The 11,702-nt window shown below is 36.3% G+C and overlaps 2 protein-coding genes across 2 annotated transcripts; both read right to left on the reverse strand.

The window, feature by feature from the left end:
• Positions 1-3,701: 3,701 nt before the first annotated feature.
• Positions 3,702-5,986, reverse strand: LOC119193367 (trypsin, alkaline A-like). Its single transcript, XM_037446956.1, has 2 exons — positions 5,915-5,986; positions 3,702-3,998 (listed from the first exon to the last, which is right to left on the reverse strand). The coding sequence occupies exons 1-2, from the start codon at positions 5,984-5,986 to the stop codon at positions 3,702-3,704; spliced, it is 369 nt and encodes a 122-aa protein (XP_037302853.1).
• Positions 5,987-7,985: 1,999 nt separating this feature from the next.
• LOC119193368 (trypsin, alkaline A-like) lies at positions 7,986-10,441 on the reverse strand. Its single transcript, XM_037446957.1, has 4 exons — positions 10,284-10,441; positions 9,026-9,194; positions 8,686-8,941; positions 7,986-8,568 (listed from the first exon to the last, which is right to left on the reverse strand). The coding sequence occupies exons 1-4, from the start codon at positions 10,330-10,332 to the stop codon at positions 8,272-8,274; spliced, it is 771 nt and encodes a 256-aa protein (XP_037302854.1). The 5' UTR covers positions 10,333-10,441; the 3' UTR covers positions 7,986-8,271.
• Positions 10,442-11,702: the final 1,261 nt, after the last annotated feature.

Genomic DNA, 11,702 nt, shown 5'->3' on the forward strand with positions numbered 1-11,702 from the left:
CGGATAATTTTTGACACAAGATGTGCACTCTGGCTGTCAGGATAGTTATCAAATTTGGCATAAGAGGTTAGGACATTTGTGTCGTATAGGCATGAACCAACTGAAAAATCACAAGGTAGGTATAAAGTATACAGGAGTAGATAAAACTAGTTGTATCGCTTGCGTGGAAGGTAAACAAGCAAGAAAACCTTTCAAAAGGTTAGCGTTTAATAGGGCTACTTCCCTTTGGAACTGATCCATATGGATTTGATGGGACCGGTGTCTACAACTTCTTTTCAAGGAAATAGATATATGTTGACAATAGTAGACGATTATACGCGAAAAGTGTTTGCTTATTTTATTTCTTCTAAAACAGAAGTCAAAGATATATTTTGTGTGTTTCAATGTTTTGTTGAAAATCAGTTAGATAAAACAATTAAAGCAATTAGGACTGATGGAGGTAAGGAGTTCGTGAATAAAGAGTTTGTTGATTATCTTGCTTCAAAAGGTATTGAACATCAAACAACGACGCCTTATAGTCCTCAGCAAGTTGGAGTAGCGGAACGCACCCATCGTTCGGTTACAGAAAAGGCAAGAACGTTGCTAGCTGAAAGTTCACTACCGAAAGCATTCTGGGAAGATGCATTCCAAGTTGCCATTTACCTTAAGAATAGGTCTCCTCATCGAGCCTTAGGTGGACAAATTCCTTATGACAAATGGTATGGACGAAAAGGTGATCTTAGCCATCTAAAAGTATTTGGTTGTAGAGCTCTAGTCCATATACCTTCGTGTCACGAGGAAAAAATTAGATGTCAAGGCACAGGAAGCAATTTTCGTCGGTTATTCTGAAAATCCAGGCACTTATATTTTTAGGGATCCTGCTAACCCACGAAAAGTTATTATATCCAGAGATGCAACCTTTTTGAAAATTGCTTTACAGCGCTAAAGCAGAAGCAATCTGTCGCACAGTCAGAATCTATATTGTTATTTGATGAGCAAAAGAGATTGATTCTGAGTTTGATCATGACTGTCAATTCTATGACTTTGATGAGAGTATCAGCCCGGCGGCTGAAGCAACTTTACCAGTAAATCTAGAGAGTACAAAAGAGTCAGTGACTCTGGAACAGCGAGAGTCTCTCATTGACTTAAGGCTGCCTAGTGTGGAAGAAGTGACAGCGAATTTGGAACAGGAATCGCACCCTGAGCGCAGATACCCTTCCAGAGACAGAAAAACAACAAATTTTTATAAAGCTTACAATACGTCAATGGTAGATTCTAATGAACCTACGACATATTACGAAGCTACTCATGCCGATGATGCTGATAAGTGGCACCATAATATGGCTGGTGAGTATAGTTCTTTAATGAAACTCCATACATGGAATTTAGTAGATAAGCCTAAAAAAGGTTATGCCATGTAAATGGATTTACAAAATTAAACTACCAAACTCTATGGTAAAGAACTTATGATATTGGGAATTTTGTTGATGACATAATAGTCTTCTTTAAATCTAATTTGACATTTGACACTGTCAAGAATTTGAATTTTTGAGAAGATTTGTCGAGATATTTTTCATTAAAAGATCTCTGAATTATATTCTTTCTATATTAGAAAAGTTTAATATGAAGGAGTGTAAGACCGTGGATACTCCATTAGTTTAAAATAATATGGCAAGAAGAACGGATGGTCAAGTCATAAGAATGAAGAACCATTTAAAGGTTTTTGTGACGCAGACTGGGCAAACTGTCCAATCGACAGAAGGTCATACACCGGTTATGTTTACAAGTTAAGTGGAGGTCCAGTATCATGGGAATCCAAGAAGCAACCTACTGTTGCGTTAAGTTCGGCCGAGTCAGAATATATGGCATTAGCGTCTGCCACGAAGGAAGCGTGTTACTTACGTCGGTTTATATACGAGATAACAGGTATACTTTGTTCAGTTAACTTAGCTTCTGACAGCCAAAGTGCCATTAATCTTGTTCGAAATCCTGTACACCACAGCAGGACGAAGCATATAGATACTAGGTTTCACTTTATTAGGAAAAGGTATCTAATAATATTGTTAAGTTAGAATATATAAAAAGTAACGATATGCCTGCTGATGTACTAACGAAGGCCCTCGGACCTCTAGCACACAAACGATGTGTAGTTAACTTAGGTTTAGAAACTTAATTATTTTATTTGTTTTGTTTCTGTCACAACTGCGATTAAGGGCGGCTGTTGGAGATTGTAACCTTCGTCGTGACTTGTTATTTTTTATATGTTCTATTTTTAGAACTAATTGTATTTTGCTTGCCATAGTTACTTCTCTTTAGTCCGAAATAAACACTCATGTCAATAACATCTTTTTACTAACTTTATTTAATTACTAAGAACATATACCATATTTACAACAAATGTAAATATCGAAGTTCATATTCCACTCCAGCTTTACTCCTAGTGGGTCGATTTATGTATATATAGGCCGATACATTAAAGAAACGAATCTAAATGGCGTCTTGTACTTGCGTTGACAGATAGTACAGCAAGCATATAAAATTCAGGTCCAAGATTTTTTTTTTAAATTAATAATATTTAACTAGCATTCAATCATAAAAATGATTATTAATGAATATTACTTTTTACTAATTTATTAATACTGCCTATGATACGGTTCTTCACCGGGATCATCAAATTGTAATGGTTTTCTTCCCACATTTATTAATTTTAAACTTAATAAAACTTTACAACAATAACAAACAAGTAACAATGGTTAAATAAGAGATAAATATCACAACGAAATCATAACAAAATCACAGAGCGCGTCAAGACAGCATAAAAGCAAATCAAAACTGATTATTTTTCTGTCTACGCTACAATTACAACAATTATTAATTTTAGCACTGGTGTAATTACCATATTAGAAGCTTCTTCAAGTCAGGCGTACGTTTCTGTGATTNTTAAATTTATTATTTAAAATAACTCAAAAATCACCTAATAAACGCAATTTACTTTAAAAATGTATCACCGAATCAATCCAAATAAATAACTTGTTTCTCCAATTAAGAATCAAAATATTAGCACAAAAGGAATGCTGAAAATGTGACAGAACCTTTTAATACGTAAACATAGAGCAATACATTAAAATAATTATGATTATTTAAAATCATTAGATATTTGTAATAAATAAAAAAATATTCGTTTTATAAGGAAAAAGGACGCAGAATAAAAGCCACTATACTAGAAGTAAGTTTAAAGTTTTGGCAACCCTGATTTTTACATTATCTATGGAGAAAAAGCTGAGATTATATTCCAGTACTTATTGCTATTGAAACCTACTTTAGCTATGCATGTAAGGTAGCCTTTTAGCTCTATTTTATCTATGAGTGTGAAAGAGAAAGAAATATTGAGGCACACAGCCCCGTAAAACTCAACAAGATTCAGAATGATAAGTATATTTTGCGGGTCTGTTAGGTATTATAAACTAAATGCGTGCATACTGATACGGTACGTTTGTAGGTGCGCTAGAGGCGAACCAGTGCAGAAACTACTACTGTAGCGGGTCTAGCACCTAAACGATTTCTCAGCTCATTATGGAACTTGGTAGGGATTATCTATACAATAATAGCTATCTTTAGAAGAAAAATATATACACATTGTATATCCCAAACAACTTTCCGGTAAAATATAGAAAAAAAAAAAATATGGTAGACGATATTTTTACATTGCACTTCCAGAAAATTTAGGCATTGCTCCTGATCCAGTTAGCGAAGCGTGAGACACGAACGTTGACACCAGGGAAGCGAGGCAAAGCGCATTGCTCTCCCCAGGAGCACACCCCAACGACGACACCATTGTGGTAGAGAGGACCACCGGAATCACCAAAGCACTGGTCGCGACCGCCGACGTCGAGCCAGCCGGCGCACAGCATGCTATCGGTGATGATGCTATCAATAGCGGCATAGCGATACCTGCACGTGGCTTCGTTCACAGTCCACATCTGGACGTGGCGCAGCTGCTCCGATGGAGGACCACCGCTCTAAAATAATAGGAGTATTTAGAAACATATAGAACAAAACATAAATCTGTGGCGAAAATCTAATTTGGATGACATTTTGGATTATGTGCTGTTGTTTTGTATACATACAAATTTCAACAAATAAAATTACCCTGATGTCACCCCATCCGGCAGCCCAGACAACTTGGTTGTCACCGACGTTGTGACAGCAATTTACAAACACCGCGACTTGGTAGCATAATAAATTATGACGTTTGACTGACATAAAAAGTGGCAATACATATTCGGTTAACGTGAAGTCGAAAAGCTCAGAACGAAAAGTCTCGAGTTCACTTTGCCTATATTTTCCGCACGATTCCGACGAACACCGGCATAGAATGTCATAGAAAGTGCTGCCATCTGTATTAAAAAACATACTACAACATTAGGCCGCTTAACAGCGGGTTAGCTTGCGCCTGTGGCGTCACAATTTCACTTAGGTAACGGAATTTCTGGACAACTAAATGCAAGGTACGCCATCTATCGTTATTTAAAATAAGTAATCGATATCTATTAAATTAACAAATAACGGGCTAATGGCCGATAGATGTCATTATTAAGTGATCATTAATTAATAAGTTAATCTATTATAATTTTTGTCCATTGTGTGATATGTTCTAAATTTACAATGTATCTATTAAATAATTTGTTTAGTATCACCGAAAACCTAAAAGGGAGTGGTGGGAATCGGCTTGTATAGACGCTTCGCCACTGATAGATACAGATAATAATAGCGCATTCTAAACGAACAGAAAAATGTCTTCGGTACACAAACGCAATATATATAACTAGAAAATAAAGTAACCATTTAACCACAAGAAAGCTAATAACAGACGCTCGGTTTCCGTTAACACAACTGACAAGAAGGTCCAATGTAGCTTACCGTTCAATATCTTCAAATCGGTTATAGCCACATGTGTGAGCAGTAAACACTTTCGCGTTGGCAAAGAATTAAATATTGTTATAGGTCATTGTAATGCACAATGGTGTGGTAAAAATAGCCATAATTCTATTTGAATTCAGAAAAATAGTATTAAGTACATTTTATCAAGTCATCATATAATCAAGTGGATAATGCGAGTAATTGATCTAAATTACAATACAATAAAACACAGTCATATTTTATTTTAATCTAACTTTTGCTCGCAGTTTCGCCCGCGTGAAGGAGTTTCCGGGATAAAAGTCCCACTATATATTTTCCCGGGATAGTAGCCTATAACCTTCCCAGGGTCTTATATTATAAGACCCTGGGAAGACCCAGGGTCTTATCCCGTGGGAACGGGATAAAAAGTATCCTATGTCCATCTCCTGGTTCTAAGGTACCTCTCCACCAATTTTCAGCCAAATCGGTTCATCCGTTTTTGAGTTATAAATAGTGTAACTAACACCACTTTCTTTTATATATATAGATTTTAATAACTGTCATTGAGCTCAATTAGGCACTGGGTCGTATCTTCAGCTGAGGTGTAAGGAATCTAGTTGAGTTCAATGACAAGAAAATCTAGGTGTGAAAACATACGTTAAATAACTGTTTTCGCTCCTCCCCAATTTTAAGGCACTCCACTTGAAATGCGGAAATACCTAAATATCTTGGGCATGGATATTAGCTGCGATCTGAATCCATCAAGAGCGTCCAAAGCCCCAAGAGTCAGAATTCTGAACAGGGTGCGAAAGTATTTCACGCCCGGTAGGCCAGGTATGGGATGCTGCTCGGACCTCTGGGAGCGTCCCGTAAAATACTTGCTCGATGCCTTGTACGGATTGCAGCGACGGGATACCTGCATTTTAAGTGATACCGACCTCAAATCACTTTAAAGCTACTGCACTTGAGGCGGGATATTGTATTCCATCGTCTGTATTATGGTAGTGGTCTAAAGAATTATTCAATCTTATCTCACCCTCACCTTTTCAAACCCTTTGGTGGTCTCTTCTATCTCGGCGCGAACCAAAAAGTTTAGGGAAATCCTCATACCCGTGCCAAACCATCAGGCTGTGGAATGGTTTGTCAGCACGTGTTCCCTCTTTCCTATAACTTGGGGTCCTTCAAGCAGAGCGTGAAAAAGCAATTATGCAGGCGCGCATGACTGTGCCGTCTTTAGATGCTTGTATCTTACGTGCCGGGCGGCATTTTCTTCAAGCTTCACTTCTCTTAACATCAGGTGCAGTGAATCCACGTTGCCGAGTATTGATAAAAAAAATATTGTTATAATAATAGTGAAATGAGTGACTAGTATTTCTATCGGGGCACGGCGACAACCCCATCGCATCTGATGGTAAGTAGAGTGGGGACCAGATAAAGTGTCGACTGACGAGACGTAACTACCCCTCGTCAGTCGACACAATTATGTCGGCCTGTATGAAACCAGATACAATATATGTATATCATATATTATGAACATCGTAAAGTAATATCAAAATTCATTTTCCCTCATCATGCTGCAAATTAAATAACTAACTTGTTTTGCCAATTCCAAACAAAATTTATACCACAAAAGAATACCGTAAATATGACAGAAACTTTTTGATTTATAGATTTTTTTTTATTAAAAATATATGAAAATAATTATAATTATTTAAAATCATTAGATATTTGTAATATGTTAAAAGATTATTTATTTAAACGAGGGATATTACGCACAATAAAACCCACTATACTAGAAGTAGTTTAAAGACTTGGCAACCCAATTTTTTTTACATTATCTATGGAGAAGTGCCTGGATTATATTACACTACTTATGTATTGCTGTAGAAACCTACTTTAGCTATCTATGTGAGATAGCATTTTAGCCGTATTTTATCTATAAAATAGCCCGGTAAAACCCGAGATTGAAAGTGATAAACATATTTTGTGTGCGTGTTAGGTATTAGAAACGAAATGCGTGCATATTGATACGGTGTATTTAGTAGGTGCGCAGGAGGCGAACCGGTGCAGAGACTACTACTGTAACCGGTCGCGCTCCTAAACGACTTCTCAGCTCAGTATGGAAGTTGGCATTGATTATCTATACAATAGTATCTATTTTCAGAAGAAAAAACTAAAAATATATAAATATGACAACTTTGTGAAATTCAATAAAAAGCCCATTAAATGAAGTATATTTCACTGCTTTATTTATTTTATTGTTACTTTAAAAACTTGATAATGGGATTCGAATTGGCGTATACCAGCAGGTCAGTCAAAACTTCAAAGTCTTTTAACTCGCTAGCCAGACTTTCTACTTTAAAAATATGTTGTATCTGGATCCAGGATACATACAGGGATAACATAGTCGATTATTACTAAATCTGAGACTTCAACATTTTTTGTGTGCCCGCTTCACGTGGAATGCCCCATGGACGAAATTTTAAGTAGTAGTTTAAGTACTTACTACTAGATTAAGTTAATAATTTTATTAGAATTATTTGTTGTTGGTTTTTATTATTGAATATGACTTTATAATTTCGAGTGTAAATTAAAATAATACCGTAAGTCTTAAACTACCAGAACCTTTTCTTTGGTCTATCGATAGCTTTTAACATATTAATGAAACTAATATTGGTCAAACACGTATATTAATTGATAAATTATTTCAAGACATCTTCACTTGTTTATATAATTTCATTCATAAATCGCATGGCAAGGTGGCGCCCAATTAAATATATTTATCAGCATATATCTTCACTGGTATTTATGTACATTTCCAGCTAGGGTAAGTTTAACATGATATAACTTAGCGATTATTAAGTATGCTCAGTATCAGACTGGACTCTGAAATTTATGCCCGGTATGGCGATAGGCTCGCCCCCTATCACATCATGGGACGAAACACACTTGGCGAAAAGTGGGTGCCTTGGTTGCGCCTCTCCATACCCCTTCGGGGATAAATGCTTGATATGGTGCGTGTGTGTATTATTAAGTATAAATAAATTCTCTCAGCAATTACAGTGGTAATATCTTATCTTCTAAATGGGTTGAAAAATGAAGCAGCAATAATTATTGATACTTTATTCATCCATCTGAAGAAATGTGGCATAGAGTTGTCGTTGTCCTCTCAGTCTTTGATGCTGACAAATTGTAAATTCAACTCGGTATACGAAGATTAAAGATTTGATTTCTGTAGAAGGTAAAATTCGAAAATATAACGTACATCGAATGATGTATGAGTCTTCATACTTCATATGGAACGCATTGTATATCACAAACAACTTTCCGGAAAAATATAAAAAATAAACTTTTTTACAGTAGACGATTTTTTACATTGCACTTCCTGAAAATTTAGGCGTTGTTCCTGATCCAATTAGCGAAGCGTGAGACACGAACGTTGACACCAGGGAAGTGAGGCAAAGCGCATTCGTGGCCCCAGGAGCACACTCCAACGACAACACCGTTGTGGTATAGAGGACCGCCGGAATCACCATAGCACTGGTCGCGACCGCCGACGTCGAGCCAGCCAGAGCACAACATGTTGTCGGTGATGGTACGGCCAATACTGGCGTAGCGAGACCTGCACGTGGCCTGGTTCACAGTCCAAACCTGAACGTGGCGCAGCTGTTCCGATGAAGGACCATCACTCTGAAATAATAGGAGTATATAAAAACATAATTCTGTCGCAAAAAAAAATATTTGGTTGAATATTTTGATTATTTGCTGTTGTTTTGAATGCACACAAATTTCAACAAAGAAAATTACCCTGATGGCACCCCATCCGGCAGCCCAGACAACTTGGTTGTCACCGAGCTTGTAGTTGGCGCCAGCGATTCTGGCGGGCTGTGCGGCGTTGTTGAAGGCAATGTTGCTAGCGGTGCGCATAATAGCGATGTCGTTGTCAAGAGTTCTTCGGTTGAAGTTAGGGTAGATCATTAGGCCGTTGAAGTTGTGAACGACACCGCCGCTGTTCGCGTAAGTCGAACCAGATCGAACACGCCATCTGTTGATTACGTCTCGGCTTCGAATAGAATAATCAATTAGGCTTTCTATTTAGTATGCGAAATCTCTTTAATACCCTCAATGATTTAATTTATATACTTACTAGGGGCAGTGAGCAGCAGTGAGGATATTTCTGTTATTGAGAATGATACCACCGCAAGTTTGGAAGAAAGTGTTTCCATTCCTGGAGTACAGCAGAGCAACAATAGTGGGATACTGCTGAATAGTGGTAGTAGAACCACCCACGATCCTCTGAGGGTTTGCTGGGACAGCTATAACATATTGTTTAAATTATAACAACAACAAATTTAAACTCCGCAGCCCTATTTACTTTATTAAATCTTTCATCGATTTAAGACAATATGTTTGCCCCTACCTTTCCGTATAAATCGTAAGTTTGACAAATGCGCGCAGTGTCGGTTTCTGAACGCTCGTTTTTGAAATTATTTAATAATTATAATTATTTCATGCTTTATAAATATTTCGGGGTTTTTATAAATTAATAAGATTTTTTTCATTTGAATCTCAAAATTGTAAGAAGTTGACAGGAGAACACTAGCCGGCCTGCCGATCTTGCGCGTTTTCTATTTCTTCCCGGTATGTTTCCTTCATTACTAGTCTAGCGCAACAGTTACAATAATTGTTAGTAGTGACATATTTTGCACTAATCTGGAACATTAGCCTTGTTCCAGAAGGTTTTTCCTCGGGGTATCTATCCTCGAAACATACTTTTCCGCTCTTCATTTTTATTCCATCGCTGTTAAACGGAAAACTGCATGTACGAAGAGAGGAGGTAGAATTCAACCATTTCATCAAATAGTTGAATTCTAGTTGGTTCTCGCACCTATTTTTGAGAATCAATCACACTCTTTAATATTTTTATTTTGAACTATAAAAGTAGGTAAGTACATTAATTGGTCATTTTCGTCTGACACCGTGTATTTGTCAGTGGCGCCCACTTCTCTTCGTCTCGTCGCCGTGTTATTCTCAACAAATTATTATTATTTTTTTATTTAATAATGTTAAATTAATAATTATAGTAGTAAAGTAATAAAACGAACAGTTGTTCGTTTTATTACTTTGCTACTTCTTACTGGAGAGTTCTCCAGCAGGATCATGTCACGCTCTTATGTTATAAGGCAGAACTCGGTTCGGTATTTGTCTTTCATCGTGTAAAGTATATAAATATAATATAATGTCAATTTCAGATCAATCTGTGCATTCTTTTATTACTTCTTATGATAACACACACCATACCAATTACGGGTTAAACATGTAAAAAAATGTTATTTCATGGTTACGTTGGACATGATATTATATTTTATATAAAAACTATGCATATTTGTTTGTAATAAACTTACCCGCTACGGCTGCGAAGCCCAGAGCCAGTAAAGCGAGGAAGAGACGCATGGTTACTGTTTGACAACTGTTGCTGTTACAATTTTCCCTGTATTATTTATATGATCACTGTGATTAAATAAAATCAGTCGTTTATTTATTTGCCATTCGCTTATTACGTGAATGGTCATAAAGATAAGGCTTCAGCTTTGTTCGGCATTATCTTACAGATGTTGCTTGTGGTGAGCGGATGTGTTCGTTTATCTACTAGTCTTTAGTGATACTGAGGTGATTCAAGCTCGGCGCAGATTATTGTCTTTTTATTTTTTTTAAACTTGTATTGAATTGCGTGAAATTTTGTCGAACTTAGTGCTTTGGATCATCTTCCGATGTTTTTTTCGTTTCGATTTAGTGATTTGTTTTCGTCTCTGTGTTTACATATTAGAATAAATTAAATTGAAAACTGTATTCTAAAATAATTTATTTGTGTGACGTAGTTAATGAAACATTAAAATTATTTAGCACTTGTAGGCAACTTACAATGTAAATTTGTGCAGGTAGGTTATTAGATGAACAAGATAAAAAAATCTTTACATTAACAGTTGGAATAGAAGATAAAATTATCATATTAATGCAGACACATTCAGACATAACGTAAAGAACCCATGAATTAGATGAAGTATCGTTATTAAATGGTTTTCACCTCAATAAACAAGACTGTCTTTGTAAATTGTCAGTATTACCTAGTCTACTTCACAGCAATTTTTTCGTTACGTTGATATAGAGAATAATAGCGCATTCTAAACAAATAGGATTTTTTTTTCGGTACACAAACGTCAACATATCTGGGAAGAAAATCCAATGTAGCTTACCATTCAATATCTTTAAATCAATTTCAACCATATGTGTGATCAGTAAACACTTGCCAACGCGGAAACAGCTATTGATTTAAACAGCACAACGACTAAAAAGAACGAAGGGTTGGAAATAAAAACACCCTTCTCATTGCAACAACACTTCTAGACTTATTTGAACAGTCCGTCATTCATGTAATTATGCCTTTTCTGTTTTCTCAGACAAGAGTTGAGTCCCGGTTTTGGAATTTTTGTTGGGCGGGTCGCAGTCTTGTCAAATAGGGTACCAGACTCATTTTTGTTCTTTACTATTATCAAATATTTACATAATATAAATTATAACACAGAAGGAATTATTAAAATCCGGTAAAAAATCAACAAGTTATAAGTCTTTGAATTTCGGTGGAAGGGGTAATTAACAAGAAACAGAAAAGAGACGAAATATCCACATGTGACGTCATCGGGAATTACAACGCGTGCGAAAAAGAGATGAAGCGATATCCCCACATCGCGCCCACTTCTGCACACATTACAATATTTTAAATATGAATTACTCGCGCATTTTTTAACCAATTGTTATGCAGTTTT

This window comes from Manduca sexta, unplaced genomic scaffold, assembly GCF_014839805.1.
Source record: "Manduca sexta isolate Smith_Timp_Sample1 unplaced genomic scaffold, JHU_Msex_v1.0 HiC_scaffold_448, whole genome shotgun sequence".
Taxonomy (NCBI): domain Eukaryota; kingdom Metazoa; phylum Arthropoda; class Insecta; order Lepidoptera; family Sphingidae; genus Manduca; species Manduca sexta.